Source organism: Taurulus bubalis (assembly GCF_910589615.1).
Source record: "Taurulus bubalis genome assembly, chromosome: 4".
NCBI lineage: Eukaryota > Metazoa > Chordata > Actinopteri > Perciformes > Cottidae > Taurulus > Taurulus bubalis.
In genome coordinates this window covers 937501-956429 of record NC_136592.1, presented here as the reverse complement: position 1 = coordinate 956429, position 18929 = coordinate 937501, and the positions used below count along the sequence as shown (strand labels likewise).

General features: G+C 42.1%; 1 protein-coding gene across 1 annotated transcript in view; it reads left to right on the top strand.

Annotated features, from left to right (window-relative positions):
- Positions 1-1012: 1012 nt before the first annotated feature.
- LOC306735525 (anoctamin-9-like) overlaps positions 1013-18929 on the top strand; it is a 31482-nt gene continuing 13565 nt past the window's right edge. Inside the window, exons 1-15 of the mRNA XM_079217002.1 lie at positions 1013-1063; positions 2754-2816; positions 3196-3318; positions 3424-3575; positions 6040-6089; positions 8668-8726; positions 9898-9977; positions 10991-11125; positions 11688-11781; positions 13315-13375; positions 13462-13544; positions 13968-14072; positions 14289-14453; positions 17469-17505; positions 17691-17802. Coding sequence (XP_079073128.1) covers positions 1043-1063; positions 2754-2816; positions 3196-3318; positions 3424-3575; positions 6040-6089; positions 8668-8726; positions 9898-9977; positions 10991-11125; positions 11688-11781; positions 13315-13375; positions 13462-13544; positions 13968-14072; positions 14289-14453; positions 17469-17505; positions 17691-17802 — 1340 coding nt within the window. The 5' untranslated portion in view covers positions 1013-1042. The remainder of the gene's footprint in view (positions 1064-2753; positions 2817-3195; positions 3319-3423; positions 3576-6039; positions 6090-8667; positions 8727-9897; positions 9978-10990; positions 11126-11687; positions 11782-13314; positions 13376-13461; positions 13545-13967; positions 14073-14288; positions 14454-17468; positions 17506-17690; positions 17803-18929) is intronic.

Genomic DNA, 18929 nt, shown 5'->3' with positions numbered 1-18929 from the left:
CAGACCAGCCTATTAGCAGGTGGTTGTGTTCAGCCTGGACCTCTATGAGGGTTGGGGGCAGGCCACAGTCTGCAGGGCAGATAGACCATGAACTCATCAGGTCCCTTCTAAGAACATGTTACAGAAACGACCAACCAGTCCTCCACTGCAGGAGACAATGACATTCCTTAATCTGTAAATTACACACAACCTTTAGGGAATATCCAGCATGTGAGCAAAACATGACCTGAAATAATAAAGCTCTTATAATTAGATTTTGTAGATAGAGATCTTTATAAAATGAGCTAATAATTGTATAGATGTGCACATGGGCGACTGTGGCTACTATGTGTTGACCATGTTTCAGTTACTATATTATGTACTTTGTATAAGATAAGATAATAATTTGTGCAGCATCAGCAGAAAGCATTAACAATATTTCTCTCTGAGCTGTAGTGGAGTAGACGTATGAAGTCATTCAAATGTGTACTTACATAAATACTTATATAAATGTGAGTATAGTACTTGCTGGTAGTTACTTTCCACTACTGGTGTTAGAACTTATCACTGCTTTGTGTTGTTTGTTGTGAGGGAGGCTGTGTGTTCCTTATTGTCGTCTCTTTTTGTATGGATGTAATTAGTTATCACTGAGTACTCAGTGATAACTAATGAGTCACTGAGTACTTGCATTGTCAGGTCATTAAAAAGTACTTTTCAAAATATTTCCTCTGTGCAAACTGAGATGTAGTATTTATGTAAAAACTGACTCTAGAAGTATATGAAAAGCTCACATTTTCCATCTTTCCCGCGGAATTGAACGCAACATTAGATGAAGTGTGATGACGGCACACCTTTACCTGCACACGCGCGCACTCAAACGCATGAAGCAGTCACCTGGAGGAATGCGGAAGGGAAGCGAGGAGCGGAGCCATCGACTCATTTCATTAGTTTTATCGTGATTGATTGATATTCATGACGCAGTGATGGAGGGACCGTATTTAAGGAGCACGTAGACGTGACTCTGTTCCGGGACCGACCTTCAGCCACCGCGGGAGACTCCAACATGTTCTACAAGGAGCCCGAGGTAAACACACCGAGCTCCAGCTCTTCAGGTCTACCTTATACGTCATGTACTCACCTGTGCTCTGCGGCTGTTGACACAGCATGTGATGCTCCTGTAACTGCTCAGCAAGTTATCCATAAAGGTGTCTGGGTCACAGGAAGGGCCATTGGTCAGCAGCTCTACCCGGGGTCAGGCCACCCTGCACGGGTCAGTGCGATGGACAGAGCGCCTCTCCGGTGCTGGGTGGCTCGCATGCAGTTTAACAGAAGAATGATCAGTCATGTAAATGATGCTTACATACACGTTGAACACGGCTTGACTGTACATGGTCGTATTTATCTGGAAGAAAGAATATTGTGTTTAAGAGACAGAATGAAAAGTCACTTCAAAGACAGAAAGTGTGAGAGCATATACTTATACAGGATGTAGGGCATCTAACATATATAACGGTAAAACAATAATAATAGCAAACGGAAAATTAAGCCACTGCACATGTGCTTTTTTTTATGTTTCTCTTTAAAAACAAATCACTTAACAATTATTCATATTGAGCAACTTTCATTTGCTTGTATCTCAGTCACACTAACAAGACAACACTGGTTTTCAGCACAGTCTCTCCGGTTTGAACAGGGAACAGTGGGCCAGAAGGGAAACCTGTTTATCACTGGGAGCATAAAGGTCACACCCATGCTGAAGGTTCTCCAGTGTATCTGGATCCAGTATTGTTACCAGAATAGAAACTGAGCTTATCAGTCATCTTATCTGTAAATGCTCAGATGTGTTGAACAGAGCAAAGCCCAGGGTGAACCGTGGGAGACAAAAGGAGACGGCAGCCATTGGGAGCTGAGCAGGTCTGGCAGGTCTGGACCTGCAGGCTGAACGTCTGACTCTCAGCTGTCCACCATTATGGTTGAGCTGTGAGTCAATGTGTGGACAGGCAGAAGGATGGCTTAATATTGTATAGTTCGACTGGTTGAATTGAAGGTATTCCTCGTGTCACACACACTGACAGAACGAGCAGATCTTCTCCATGCACCTCCACCTGCTCAAACTAATGCAGCGTGATGCACCGTTCTCCTTCCAGAAGGTTATCATGTCCCGTTTGTGTTAAAGTGTTCATGATTATTTTGGTGGATGTAGTTTGTGCTGCTGGTGTTTTGTGTTTTGCTGACAGGTGTTTAAGTTATTGATAAAAACATGAACAAAAATGTGATTCCTAAATACACAAATCTATAGTGCATGGATAAGAAAAACAAACATTGACCAGTTTAGGCCAATATTCTAATCCTACTATTTTAATTTAATAGATTTAATTTCCATTTCCATCTCTAACAAACACACAAATAGAGCTTTTGGTCAACCTGATGAGCATGCAGGGACCCAGCCAAAGCATAAACATAAAGAACGCTTCATTGTAACAACTTTTGCTTAGCAGCTAGCTAAAATGCTAAGTGGCGTAGAGAAAATGCCTCATCCCTGCTGCACATGTAGCAATGCACGCTAAAGCTAGCTAACACAAGCTAACTGGTCATTCCTGAGCAGGTGTGACTGAGCATTTACTTTGAATCTATCTTTGTGTCTGTAGGAGGAAGAGAGGTTATTTCTTCTGTCAGAAGTTAGTCTCACTTTTACTGTAAAGGACTAATGCGTCAGCAAGGCTAACCAGCTCGCTGCACTGTGTGCTAACGCTCACCTTCTCTGTGTGCCACAGGAAAACATTGAGCTGTGGGACGGGCCGAAGGATAGTCCCAATGAGCCTTTACTTCCTCCAACGGTAAGAATGCCCGCCTCGCTCCTCATCTTCTCTTTCCATACACAACAAGGTAGCTGTAGACAGAGGTCATCAGTAACATGCAAACAGCGACGATATCTGCTCATATGAAAGGATTCTTTCTCTCTGCGTTGGACAGATTAGTCTGTGTGCTGTCAGACATGAAAAGACCTTCTGTCACACTCAAGATAAGACAGTGAGCTCATAACAGCCGTCTCATTTGCATCTGGTATCTTGCTGGATGGGTCCGGTGTGCTCATCAGTTCATAGATGGGTGTGGAAGTGGGGTTCTTGTTTTGGTTTCTGTTCGGTGGACAAATCTGGCACAAACTTCTTTTGAGCTGCTTAACCATGTGACTAGTCTCAGGTTGTTGTTGAACAGCCCACTTTCAGGACCTTTGACTACGTGCTGGTGGCCCACAAGGTGGAGGATGACACGGACCAAAAGGCTCAGAGACAGAGAGCCTTCATCGAGGAGCTCGAAAAGAAAAACATCACCATCACTGTGAGTCTGCGTCCTTCACGTCCCGCATGGCTTCACAACACCCTGACGCTTTACTATCATGGGGAATATTGTTCCTTTAACGGTTGTGTTGTTTTTGTGTCTTAGAGGATCATCCATGATGACAAAGTGTTTTTTGGCATCCGTGCGCCCATTGAGATGTTTAAGGACTACGAGTACCTGCTCAAAGTGTCCGACTCTTGCAACTGGTGTGGCGATGTGAAGGGCTCCGTCGACGGCTCCGTCAACCAGGCTACCAGGTAGCTAGCACGCACATCTATGACTTTTCATTTATTCTTTCTGTGCGGCGGTACTAAGGGACCCACGGCCCGCTGGTTGGGGGCCCGCTGGTTGGGGGCCCGCTGGTTGGGGGCCCGCTGTATTATAGGATCACAGACTCCCAACTTTCTGTGTTTTGAAACTATATAACTGCACAGAACCAACCCCTCCGCTGTCGGAATGCATTGTGTTATTTAAACCTACTCATTCTGACTCCCCAATGAGGAGAAGAAAAGAGGTTTTGAGTAGAATATTCTAAAAAAACAAAGCTTTATTTCAAGAAAACACAGTGCTCAACACTGTCCAATAACAACTATCAACTAACTGTAACTTTGGGCATGAGAGGTTCAGAGCAGAATGGTTTAAGAAACATTGGGTTGGGTTTCAGAGGTTTACAGAATAAAAGAGGTGCCCACACCCTCACATGAAAGAGGTTTAGAGCAGAATAGATTCAGAAAGAGAGACATCACATTTTACATTGGGTGTTTGACAGAGTAGGCCCCACTGCTTGTAAAGAAATGTAAACTGGGGCCCTGCAGTAAGGAGGCACTGGTGAGGTGGTCTTTGAAGGCAAAGCGTTCCCTGGTGTGTCCAAGTATGGTGTCACCAACCTACAGATAAATATATACAGAGACAGACAGATAAGTTGTGGGGAAATATCTACTACAAACAGGCTTCATACTACAGACAAAAGCCAACAATCAGAGTTGACAAAAAAAACAACAACTATGTTTTCTGTGTCTTGATGGCTCATCAACAGACAAAAGGCCAGGAGCACCTTGATGCTCTAGCCTGGAGCTATGACTGACACACACACACACACACACACACACACACACACACACACACACACACACACACACACACACACACACACACACACACACACACACACACACACACACACACACACACACACACACACACACACACACACACACACACACACACACACACACACACACACACACACACACACACACACACACACACACACACACACACACACACACACACACACACACAGGTATTTTAGATAAAGTTATAGTCTGATGTGATATCCACCCAAAGCTAACAATGTCCAACTTCTGCTGTGTTCTGCTGTGGGAAAGATAAAACATTAAACTCTAACACAGGCATCTGCTGATGTTGACACTCACATCTGCAGCGATCCTTCAAGCTCATCTTCCTTCACAGCCCGGCACTTCCTCACTGCTCAGAGCCACTGCTTTGCTCCACACTTAGCATCCAGCTAACCAGCTCAGGTTAGCATATAGGAACATTGCACATTGAAAGGTGTTTCGCGTAGAGATGCCACAGAGTTTTCAGTCGCCATACTGACATAATCAAAGTCTCTGCTAGTGTTGCTCGTAGCTACGTGGGAGCTGTGAGGGATTGATAAAGGTCTCTGATAGTCCATTCACGTTGCAATAAGAAACGATGTCAACGATGAGAAGCTGTCCTCGCCGTAACGCCCCTGAAATGTTTGCTCGCTGCCATAAGGCTCGTTCGTTAGAGCTGCGCCTCGCCTGGAGTCCAGAGAGCAGCGGACCAGCAGGAGGCGCTGACAATAACCTGCGATCAAGTCGGCCAGTTGTCAGCTGCCTTCAAAATAGACACAGGAAGTCACAGAAAAAATTACTTCCTGTTAGTTCCGAACTTTTGTCTACTTGTAGTTTACAGATCACGTTTGGATTTATTCATATGTGTTTGTAAATTTATATTTATGTAGAAATGTGTGTGTAGCTGCATCCTTTGGTCTTTTGATGTCTGCCTGTGAAATACATTGCTAGTAGTTTTGATGTGTGTTATATAAATAAGATTTTGTATTAACAACCACACAATAAATGTTTTTAGATCAAACATGAGACTAATAGTCAATAATCCAGTGTTAAGTATTACAACTACACATAAAATAAGGATTTACTACAACACGTGGTGTTTGCTGTCAGATTTAAGAGCCAATCAGCTCTCTGATGTGGCGACAGCCAGGCGTTTCCCATCATGCACTGGGCCACGCAGTTGTTGGATAGCAACTGCGGCGGCTGACTCTGAAGTCGGACACAAATCTACCCGGCATGCATTGCGCGCCGATCGATTCTGTGCAAAACTGGCTCATCTCGAACGAGCCTAATGACTCACATTGGCCGGCGCCCCGACAGGGGGAGGGGCTTTTCTCAGTGATGATGAACGGCGATATATTATATTTGGTCACATTTTAAGTGGTTGTTGACAGGGGCTTACGGTCTCCCACACACATTTAGCACGTCAACACGGTATATTTCTTATTTAAATGATTTGGTATATAATGTTTTTTGACAGTATGTTTTTTTTTTTTTTCTTCGCAAAATTTTAAGAGGGGCGGCGCCCTAGCGCCCTCTATTGACGCACCGCCACTGCTCTGCTGATACAGTGTGTTCACTTTACTAAATATCTTTTCTCCAGGATCCGAATTGTCCATTTCATCCTGAACCAGACCTTCATCAACACGGGAGGTGAGTGTGACTTAATCGAATTCAATAGCAACGTCTGTAGTGTTGTAGATCTGCAGCAACACAACAAGATATCATCACTCAGCCATGAATATTGATAATCTAACCACAATCAATCCAACTTTATTTATATACAAATCAACTGCACTTTACGCTTTACAAGTGCCAAAGAACATGACTTTCAAACAATATACGTGCCGTTAACCTGAAGGAAAACTGCGAGGGGAACGACCTTGTGAACTTTCTTGCTTATTGGATCCCAGCCTCTCTCGGACGAGAGCATTTCACTGAGCCGCTGATCATAGAGCGAGTGCACCGAGCTTTTACGCACCGTCCACCTGCAGAGCAGAGACCGAGACGCGTGATGCGGCTGCTTCAAGACCAAGACCGGACCAGATGCTGCGCATCGCCACGCAGGTCCCGGGACAACGGGCCCGTCGTGTACGAGGACAAGCCTGTATCGTTCTTCCTGACCCGAGTGCCAGCTTGATGAAACGCAGAAAGGAGTTCAACTGAGTTAAGAGGGAGCTTCGATCCAAGGACGTCCCGTCTGCCCCGCTTCATCCTGCAACGCTGAGGGTCACGCTTCCCGATGGAGGAAGAACATCCTGCTCGACTCGAAGATAACGGACCAGAAGGACGGAACCAGCAGGATGAAACCCGGAGACGCTGCGGTCTATCATTAACACTGCCGTTACTATTGCTATGCTAAAGATGTTGAGATAAAGTAAATCATAGCAGCAGTTGACTTCTGATGGATTGGTTTCATGTTAACCTGATTTCAGCGTTTGTTATAATATTTTTTTCTTAAATCTAAAATGGATTCTATACATGAGCCTTAGGCTGGTTTATGTTTCTGAACCAGCCAGACATGTCATACTTGACAAGTGCAAAGTGCACAACCCGATTTGATAGGGAAGATAGTGTCAACTGTTCAGGTTAGGCTCTTGAGTGAAGAGGTTTGTTTTCTTGGTTAATGTCGGTGCTTTGGTTTATCTTTCTTTCATCACAGGAGAGACACTGGCTCTTACACAGTGCATTTACAAAGAGGCTATGACTCTTTGTAAATGCATGTCCACACTTAGTATTAATGAACAGGGTAGTTAGCTTTAATGTGAATGGGCTAAATGCACCAGTTTAGAGGAAGAGTTTTGACACACCTTTTAAAAAATGCAAGCGGATATTGCTTTTTTACAAGGGACCATCTTACCACACAGGAGCATGATAAGGTAGGACACGTGTATCGTCCTCATTGAACTCTAGGCCGGGTTGTTATATCACTAAATACAAACAAAGACATGGTGTACTCACAGATTAAAAATAACTTATTATTTTCTTACGTATTTCAACACTAATGGTACCAGAGGACTGTAACTATTTGGAGCTGACACAATGCAGATTACAATCTGCACTGTGTCATTGCCGTATCTCTTTGTGCCGAGTCACCCTGTGCACCAACCTTTTTAGTTCCCTTTTTTTGTGGGGGAATTATTTTTTTTTAATTTATCTTTTTACTTAACTGTATTTCATCTACTTGTGTAATTGTTTTTCTTTCTTAACTTGTGTCATTTTTTTGGTAATGTTTAATGTGCTCTGTATGTTCTCTTGTATTGCACAGAGAGAGATAGATGTTTATTTTATGACATCCCACACATGAGCCTTGCCATTAAAATCAGAATCAACGCTCGACTTGGGTTGAGTCCCACTGTATTTAGTTAGAACAGTTTCTCTCTCCTTTAAACCAGCAGTCAGAACGTGTTATTCTGGTTGAGCTGTAGAAGACATTGTGACATCCAGGCCATTATATCCAAAATACAGTTGAAAAGTGAGTCGATTGGCCCAGTGTCATCAGGAGACACGGCTACATAGAGGTGAGCATAGCATAGCTGTGGTAATGGATGCTGTGTCTCCTGATGACAGCTTTCAGGGATGAGATGTACAGTTTAAAAAGTAGCGGTCCTAAAATGTATCCTTGTGGTATCCCACAGTGGTCATTTATAAATGCAAAAACAATCTTCAATAAAGCTTTTAAATACAAAACTATCACGCAAATAAGGAAATCGACCACTCAGTCTTTTTTAACTAAGCCCCAACATTATGGAATTCCATAATATGGAAGAGATGCTTGCTCTGAACATTTTTAAATAGTTCAAAACATGTTTATTTTGCATGGCATTAATTAACTGTCAATCTACCTTTTTTTTGTTTTAGTCTTTTGTTTTACTGTTATACCTTATCGGGCAGTATTTGTTTAAATAAAACAAATCATTCTCTTGTTTCTTTACTTTAAACTGCTGCACCTATATGAAAGGTTCTATATGCAGTGTATTATTATTATTATTATTATTATTGTATTGTGATGTTTAACTAGTTTTTTCACCTTCTGTGCTCATCAATTCTTTGAAAACAGCATCTCTATCAATGCACCTATCAGCTTCTGCTGCAGTTCTTTTATTTGATCTCATTTGGTGCAGAGACATTTTCCCAAGCTGCCGGTCACAGAGTTCCTGTGGCGTGGCCGTCGTGTTGTGACACGAGACAAACTGCAGCCCCTCATGCAGGTGCATGTGCTTTATTTCAGAGAAACTCGAGGAACTGTTGATGAAGGATGTGTTTGAAACCATGTTCTGCCTCCATGAGGTGAGCTCTATAATTGCTACTACACAATCACGTTTATTTTCAGTCTTTTGATATTATCTGCTCATATGTTACGATCGGATACTTATTTTATATACGCACAGCACACTTAACTACAACCTGAACATGAGATCAGATATTGAACTGAAATCTCCGAAAAAAAATTGGTGCTAAATATGCTTAGTAAATCCGAAAATATATGAAATGTTGATTAATCTGTCACATTGAAATACCACCTGTAGCACCACACCTTAATTGAAAGAAGATCCTGATTCAAAACTATTATGGTGATCAGTTTAAATAATTACTCTGAGATGAATAAAAGTGTAACTGCCGGTGTGACTCAATAAGATGAGAGTGCAGCTGCACAATCTGTTCTTCTGCATCCAGCTCAGTTATTTATCATGACCGTGACGTAGTCATGGGTACCCAAGATATGAGTGCATAGGATGTTATGGAGGATACATTGGACATGTTAGGAGGATACATTGGACATGTTTGGAGGAAACATTGGACATGTTAAGGAGGATACATTGGACATGTTATGGAGGATACATTGGACATGTTATGGAGGATACATTGGACATGTTAGGAGGATACATTGGACATGTTAGGAGGATACATTGGACATGTTAGGAGGATACATTGGACATGTTAGGAGGATACATTGGACATGTTTGGAGGAAACAGTTGACAGTTTTGGCTGACGAGGAACTTGAGCTGCCGAGAGCAAACCGACTGGTTGTTGTTGGAAGAGTAGCATAGCTGCTTTTGAAGAAGAGCTGTGTGTGTGTGTGTGTGTGTGTGTGTGTGTGTGTGTGTGTGTATGCTACTTTGTACAATTCATAAATTAAGATTACATTTATGTAGTTAAATCGTAAAAAAGAAAGCAAGTATTTTGAACCTTTTACCTTTGACGTTTTTGTTGTGTTAAAAATCGATAAAGTTCAGACAAGAAACACGTCAGATGGAAATGATCATGTTTATGACAGAAGACCCTCACAACAGGAGGGTTAGAGTCAGTTACTTAGATTCACACACATGGAGTATGGCAGTGAGATATATAGACACTGATGTATGTTGTAATGTTGATGTGAAACAGTGTATTATTATTATTATTATTATTATTATTATATACAACACCTGACGTCTGTATGTTTCCCATGATTCTCAGAAAAAGATGCAGAAAAAGCTGAGGAAGGAGTGGGCTCGATGGTCGGGTCTGTTCACAGGCCAACCAGTCACCGACGTTAAGTCAGTAACTAACCGTCTGTCTGTCTGTCTGTCTGTCTGTCTGTTGAGCTTCCTGTCTGTCTGTCTGTCTGTCTGTATCGCTGTCTGTCTGTCTGTATCGCTGTCTGTCTGTCTGTTGAGCTTCCTGTCTGTCTGTCTGTCTGTCTGTATCGCTGTCTGTCTGTCTGTCTGTATCGCTGTCTGTCTGTCTGTATCGCTGTCTGTCTGTCTGTCTGTCTGTCTGTTGAGCTTCCTGTCTGTCTGTCTGTCTGTCTGTTGAGCTTCCTGTCTGTCTGTCTGTCTGTCTGTATCGCTGTCTGTCTGTCTGTCTGTATCGCTGTCTGTCTGTCTGTCTGTCTGTATCGCTGTCTGTCTGTCTGTCTGTCTGTTGAGCTTCCTGTCTGTCTGTCTGTCTGTCTGTATCGCTGTCTGTCTGTCTGTATCGCTGTCTGTCTGTCTGTATCGCTGTCTGTCTGTCTGTCTGTATCGCTGTCTGTCTGTCTGTCTGTCTGTTGACCTTCCTGTCTGTATGTCTGTCTGTCTGTATCTCTGTCTGTCTGTCTGTATCGCTGTCTGTCTGTCTGTCTGTCTGTCTGTCTGTATCGCTGTCTGTCTGTCTGTCTGTATCTCTGTCTGTCTGTCTGTCTGTATCGCTGTCTGTCTGTCTGTCTGTCTGTCTGTCTGTCTGTCTGTATCTCTGTCTGTCTGTCTCTCTGTCTGTCTGTCTGTATCTCTGTCTGTCTGTCTGTCTGTATCTCTGTCTGTCTGTCTGTATCTCTGTCTGTCTGTCTGTCTGTATCGCTGTCTGTCTGTATCTCTGTCTGTCTGTCTGTATCGCTGTCTGTCTGTCTGTATCTCTGTCTGTCTGTCTGTATCTCTGTCTGTCTGTCTGTCTGTCTGTATCTCTGTCTGTCTGTCTGTCTGTCTGTCTGTCTGTCTCTCTTATCTCTGTCTGTCTGTCTCCTTCCCACTGGAGGGAACCGGGGAGTTGAAGTGTGTGTGTTGCTTCATGTCTGCCGGTGTTTCCTCTGCAGGAGTTACTTTGGAGAGAAGGTGGCTCTGTACTACCTGTGGCTGGGCTGGTACACCAAGCTGCTGGTCCCAGCTGCTGCTCTGGGGGTTGTGGTGTTCCTGTATGGACTCGCCTTCTTCAACACTAACCCTCTCATGTGAGTCACATGCTGCGGAGGAATGTTGAGTAACGTGATCCTTTTAATTCGCATCATTTAGTCCTTTTGATGCTGTTTAGCATTTGAAAAGGTCTGACTGGGGGATTTTCATGGTAGTATAAAACTCAATTGGGCCTCAAGCGAGACCATTTCCGTATTCTTCTTAACTGGCTGTAGTGGTTGTAAATGGAATTTTAGTCTGATGAATGTCCCTTTGGCTTCATGCGATCTTCATCATTAACACACATCACAGTTTTATAGTATGTACATCATAAAATCAATAAATTGTCGCTCATGATGATGCTCTGGTCAAAAGTTAACTTTAGCTATATGTATTTTTTGTTGTTAATTTCTGTATCATGTTTACATTCTAAACTCATTGACCAAAATTCTAAAAACAAGAAAATTGGTGAAAGCCACAGATTCTCCTGAATGACTGTTTTACATACTGATTGTGACATGAGACCCTATGTCTTCATGATATAAGTGGGGAGTTATCTTTTAATTGGACTAGCAGAGTTTATTTCCATTGACCCTAATCGTTGTCCCTCTGTGTCCTCAGTACGGAAGTGTGTCAGTCCAGCATCATCATGTGTCCTCGCTGTGATAAGAGGTGTCAAGTGTGGCAGCTGTCAGACACCTGTACCTACGCTAAGGTGAACTCATCCAATGTCACTCAATTCTGTTGATGTGATTTCAACTGGGTTTACCAGCACGTTTACAAAAAAACATCTGGTGGTTTTGTCATGTGACTGCTGATGGATGTTAGCTCTCATTAGGATGGGTTATGTTAGCTCTTATCAGGATGGGTTATGTTAGCTCTTATTAGGATGGGTTATGTTAGCTCTTATTAGGATGGGTTATGTTAGCTCTTATTAGGATGGGTTATGTTAGCTCTTATTAGGATGGGCTATGTTAGCTCTTATTAGGATGGGTTATGTTAGCTCTTATCCTCTAATTAGGATGGGCTATGTTAGCTCTTATTAGGATGGGCTATGTTAGCTCTTATTAGGATGGGTTATGTTAGCTCTTATCAGGATGGGTTATGTTAGCTCTTATTAGGATGGGCTATGTTAGCTCTTATTAGGATGGGTTATGTTAGCTCTTATCAGGATGGGTTATGTTAGCTCTTATTAGGATGGGTTATGTTAGCTCTTATTAGGATGGGTTATGTTAGCTCTTATCAGGATGGGTTATGTTAGCTCTTATTAGGATGGGCTATGTTAGCTCTTATTAGGATGGGTTATGTTAGCTCTTATTAGGATGGGCTATGTTAGCTCTTATTGGGATGGGTTATGTTAGCTCTTATCAGGATGGGTTATGTTAGCTCTTATTAGGATGGGTTATGTTAGCTCTTATCAGGATGGGTTATGTTAGCTCTTATCAGGATGGGTTATGTTAGCTCTTATTAGGATGGGTTATGTTAGCTCTTATCCTCTAATTAGGATGGGTTATGTTAACTCTAATTAGGATGGGTTATGTTAACTCTAATTAGGATGGGCTATGTTAGCTCTTATTAGGATGGGCTATGTTAGCTCTTATTAGGATGGGTTATGTTAGCTCTTATCCTCTAATTAGGATGGGTTATGTTAACTCTAATTAGGATGGGTTATGTTAACTCTAATTAGGATGGGTTATGTTCGCTCTTATCCCAGCTCTGCTCCGGGACTTCCTGGTTACACCTATCAACCATTAGGTGTAACGAGGATTATAATCACAATATTGGTTTGTGTGACTTTAAGCAACTACACATTATTTTTGTATGTACTACTAGTTTGTGAGAAGTCAAACCACTGCCTCTCTAAATATTAGTTCAAAAATGTTACTTAAACGTTCTCTTTCTTCTCGCATTGGAAAACTCAATGTTTGTAATGCAGTTTCAGCCCAATCCCTATATATCCACATACTATTTCTCAGACTTTGAAACTACAGAATGCAACTGTTTTAGTAGTAATGCTTCCTCCAAAATCCATTCCTCATATAAGTGTATATATCCACAATTGTATAAATAATCCATAATTGTATCATCCTGTACGTTTACAATGATGTTCTATGTCACATCTGTCCATCCAGGAGGAAAGGTCCCTCCTCAATTTAAGACACAGACATATTCCTGGTTTTATGAAAAGATGGTGCGGCTGTTTGTCATATTTATGATATTCCATCTTGATTGGTTTGTATCCACACAGGTCAGCCACCTGTTTGACAATGAGGGCACTGTGGCTTTTGCTATGTTCATGGCAATCTGGGGTGAGTGTCTGAATAACTTGATCTGATGTGTAATCCAGTGAGTGTGACTAGCGTTCCTCTCTAACTGGTTGATTGTGTGTCTTCAGCCACTCTGTTCCTGGAGCTGTGGAAGAGACACAGAGCCAGACATGTTTCTCAGTGGAAAGTCTATGACTGGTGTGAGGAGGAGGTATTCACACAGACCTGGTCCAGATCCTCTGTAGTTACGACACTACAGCTGCGCTGCACCTCACTGATGCATTCTGACAATATTGTGACATGCAGATTCCAAAAATCTCATCAACTGTTAATATTGTATAATATAATACACACTATTTAATTAATATCCAGTAAAAATGTCTAAACAATATCCAGTTTGTATGCAGTGAAAGAGTATAAAGAAGATCCACTTAATATGCAGTAAACGAGTGTTCACACTATCTAGTTTTAATGCAGGAAAAGGTGTGATCTTCTTCTCCGATATGCTCCTGATCCTTTCCAAAGAAAGTCTGCTCTTTTTCATGTTACAGCTCTTGTTAAAGTAGGATTCCACGACACACAAGTCTTCTTGATATCCCTTCAGTGTGTGAGCCGCATCTCTGTGTGTTTACAGGAGGAACTGATTTTGGAAATAGTCAATGATCCAAACTGTAATCCCAAACAGTTCAGACACTCCTACCTGCGGAGCACCCTAGTCCTCACTCTGGTAACTCTTATGGTAAGACTCACACACACTCACACACACACACTCGATATCTGTAGTCGGATAGCTAAACGGTTTAGTGGGTGTGGTATCCAGCGTAGGCTGAAGCACTACCTGATAAGGCAAAAACATTTCTAGGAAACGTCTCTCCATGCACAGATCACTGAATGTTCAGCTGCCAACATGAAGTGTGAAGGAACTACAGTGTTGGTGTGTCTGTGTGTGTTGTAGCTGATGCTGATCATTGGCCTCGCTCAAGCCCTGGTGGTGTTTCGAGTAGTGGCCGCTCCCCTGATGTCTGAAGGCAGCTGGGATTTCATCAGGGATCATGCCAACACTGTGGCAATCATGCTTGGAGCTGTGCTGCACTATCTCACCATTCAGATCATGACCCGGGTCCGTATGCCTGTACCCTAATGTATACTAATGTACCCTTGGGGATGAATACATCATCTATCCGTCTGTCTGTTTGTCTATCCATCCATCCACCCATTCATCCATCCATAAATTGTTGTCAGGTGGCGACTGTGGGTCAGTGGTGAGCGGCTCGTCCTTAAATCAGAGGACCGCTAGCCCATGCCCATGTGTCCTTGGGCAGACACTTAACCCTAAATGTCTCCCGTAGCTGTGCTTACGGTGTGTGCATGTTAGTTACTCCAGATACAAGAAGTTCTTTTCACAAAGTGAGAGATATTGTTGGTGTCAGAAATTCCTGAAATCTCACCACACCAGATCCCCAACCTGATGCATGGCGGTCTGGGTAAACATGACTCCTTCGTGGGAAGATAAGGACGCACAGTGATGTCACGGGGCCGTGCCGTCACGGAGGTCACGGGGCCGTGCCCTCCGTGTTTTCTGACTCAAAATAACTTGACTTTGGTTCAGCAAAGATATTGTACAACACCAAGATGACGACTTGCTCATCTGATCGCTGTCATTGCTTTGTGCCTGTGGGTGGTGATGCAATGCAGTGAATGATCTTACCTTTACCAGATCTTTTCTCGACATGCAGGTTCTTTGAATATGTCAACAACAAACACAGTGTTGATCACAGAGCCTTACACAGTTTTTATTGATTGATCTGATTAAATCACTCTACAAGTCCCACAAAAATGACCCACGATTGCCTCCAACTCTGTCTGTCTCTGTAGAGCACAAACTGTCAAACTCAAGGCCCGCGGGCCGAATCCGGCCCGCCGCGTCATTTTAAATTGGCCCGCGACGGCTTCACGGACCCATTTTGAATCGCGAACCTTTGCATGGGCTTTTATTTTGAAGGCGATTTTTAATGTGCTTTTATTTTGAAGGCGATTTTTTATGCAGCGGAGCGCCATCTATTCACACTCCTCAATGCTGCGTCAAGCTTTACTTGCGTGAGTTTACACGTTAGACTATTTGTGATAGATACTTTTTTATTCCATGTTTGTGCATGAAAACACTGAGTCTGTTAAAAAAGGCTGAAGTTATAAATATAAATATATATATATATATATATATATATATATATATATATATATATATATATATATATATATATATATATAAATATATATATAAATATATATATAAATATATATATATATATATATATATATATATATATATATATATATATATATATATATATATATATTGTATTACCTCATGTCCTTAAGATGCACTTTTGGGTTTTTAATTGAGTGTAAAAGGGAATATTTCAAACAATTTTTTTTGTGTTGGCACTGTGATATTGTGTACTTTCTCAGGTTTAAACTGCACCATATCATTTAAATTAATTTGAGAAGTTGAAAATGTTCCTCGCATTGGATCTCAGCTTGTCATTAAGGGGTCAAGGTGGGTCCTGCAGCAAAACCAGTTCAGAACCAGTGCCCCAGACCAGTTGAACCACTGCCCCAGACCAGTTGAACCACTGCCCCAGACCAGTTGAACCACTGCCCCAGACCAGTTGAACCACTGCCCCAGACCAGTTGAACCACTGCCCCAGACCAGTTGAACCAGTGCCCCAGACCAGTTGAACCAGTGCCCCAGACCAGTTGAACCAGTGCCCCAGACCAGTTGAACCACTGCCCCAGACCAGTTGAACCACTGCCCCAGACCAGTTGAACCACTGCCCCAGACGACATGCATGTCTTTATTTGTTCACAATTATTTGTTGGACCAGTTATGTCCTTCTCAACTGTGACAAAAAAGCTTTGAAGAAAGTTAATATAATAACGTGCGTTTGATCTTTGTCTTTGTTATTTTCTTTTGTTTTAAGTTTGATCTATTATAATTGTATATTTATTATAATTTAGCAATGTGGGTTTCTTTACCCTAAATTAAATGGATTTCTGTCATAGTAACAGATAAATTTGCTTACATACATTTTTACATTTATATAAATGCATGTACAATATTGTTACACTTGAATGAACAATAATCTAACACAAAGACAGTTAACATGATGTTCGGGAGGAGTTACATGTATACAGTGTTACAGTTACAACCGGCCCTTTGAGGACGACCATGATGCTGATGTGGCCCGGGGTGAAAATGAGTTTGACACCCCTGCTGTAGAGGCAACAGACTGCGGCTCAGTGGTAGAGCACGGTCGTCCTTCAATCAGAGGATCGGCGGTTTGATCCCCGGTCCCTTGCACCCGCAGGCTGTTCCTGTGGTGTATGGATGGGTATGTTAGGTAGTCCTGGTGGGCAGGGGCACCTGCATGGTAGCCTCTGTCTTCAGTGTGTGGATGGCTGTGAATGGATGAATGATTGCGTTAACATGGACACCAGATGTAGCCGTCTCAGTTGGGACGTGGCTCTCTGAAATTAATAGTTGTTTACCTTTACAGAAAATAACTCATTGTTAAGGAATACAAGTAAACATTTTACAACAGCCTTCTTGGTTCTGAAGGGAAATCTCCCATCAGAACCAAACTGATGTTGAAGTGTTGAACATCTGATTCTTGGCCCTGTTTGCTTTTGCTTTTGAGTTGTTTGTTTGTTGACTTTGTACTGTTATTTATCCTTGAATGGCTCCGTGCCATGTGTCAATGTGTTTGCCCTTGAAAAATTCAATATTCCACAATAAGCTAAACTGTGACCTGAAAACAAAGATTAAGGAAGACGTTTCCTTCTTGAGAAAAGCCACATTCCTCTTGTGTTTGTGCAGTAAGGCATAACATGTACATCAATGAATGTACATTGTTCCTCTCAAACAACATATTGATCTTCTCATTCTGCGAGTGAAGCTTATTTCTCTACAAGGTCTTTTAGACTAACAGGAACATCATCCAGCTCTGAGTAAGCTCCTGAAGGGCTTCAGATGTGTTAACCAATACCTGCTCTTACAAAGGTCTACCTGCCCACAATGTAATAACTATGAAGTCTCCTTGCTCTCTGTCTGTCTCTCGTTGAACATCGCCTGCAGGTAAACCGATGGGTGGCTCTCAAGCTGTGTCACATAGGTGAGAACTAAGAGGGAAACAAGATTCAGGATTCAATGCAGGATTTAGAAATGCGTACATTATCAGTATAATATCTAAATACATTCTTTATATTGAATTTGAGACAAAATCCAATATGCAAAGACGTTTTGTCTAATATCTCGCAGGACGTGAATGCATTGCCATGAGCCTTCTTGTGTTTTCAGAGAAGACAAACTCATTTGCGGCCACAGAGAGGAACTTCACCGTCAAGATGTTCACCTTCCAGTTCTTCACTCTCTTCTCCTCACTCTTCTACGTGGCCTTCTTCCTGGGCAGGTACTCTGTAACTGTGTGTCTCTTATTGCCCATCTACATGTCAGCGTGTCTGTCTGTGACTGTCAATTCACTTCATTCATTTATTTGAGTGTCAACATTGCCAAAGTGATAATGATACAATGAATGAAATCAAGAAATTAGCAGAGCAGAATGAACTAAAGTAACTCCACCTCTTTAGTGGTGTTCTGCTGTAGTATCTTTGTCCTCCATGTACCACTGTACCCAGGCTCGTAGAGGTTACCCCCGCAGCCCCCGCACCGCGGGGGGGCCTCGCAGGGACAGGGGGTCTCGCATGGCTATATATATATATATATATATTTTTTTTTTTCAACTTTCCGTGACGCAAATAACGTTTCACAAAATCGCTCGTAACTATCCTTTAAAACAACGGATTTCAATAATAAACACATCTCCGTGACCGTGCGGGCATGTAGGAGTCCAACGGCGCCATCTAGATCTTACCAGCCACCTATAAGTCACTTTAAATTTAAAACCGTCAGAGATTTTTTTATTTTACATTTCTGGGTCCAGCATTTCCCCTGTCAAATGGACGATCTTTGATCCACCTCAGACGGCACATGCACAGTCTACTGACGAGAATGCACCCGGGCTTCTGGGAAATGTAGTTTTCTTAAAGAACTTTGACGTTTTTCATTTTTTAACCGATTTACATAGTGTTTCCCCTGAAAAGCCTTCAAATGACACCGACACTTTGTTTTTGTGTGGTTTCATTCCATATTCGGGTTCTGTAGGCTCTGTTCTTTCTAACAAGGGGTTATTAGTATGTGAGACCTTGGTAAGGGTCTGAAGCACACATTTTGAACATGTCGGAAACCGCTCGAAAAGCATTTTTCTGCCATTCTTAATTAGATCATGCTGGATGTTCATAGTTATGATAAAAATATGTTATAAAAGTTTTTTTTTTTTTTAAATATACATTTTCTTCACAACAAAATTCTGAAAAAAAGATGTAAAATAATACAAGTATTAGAACTCATTTGTGGTTCATACGACTATTTGAAAACTTAATCTTGAGACGCTCCCCCAGTACCGGGGGATGGGTCTTCACAGTTTGCTATTTGACAGTTGACTGTTGCTATGTGAACAATGCCTGGTTTGTGTACGTT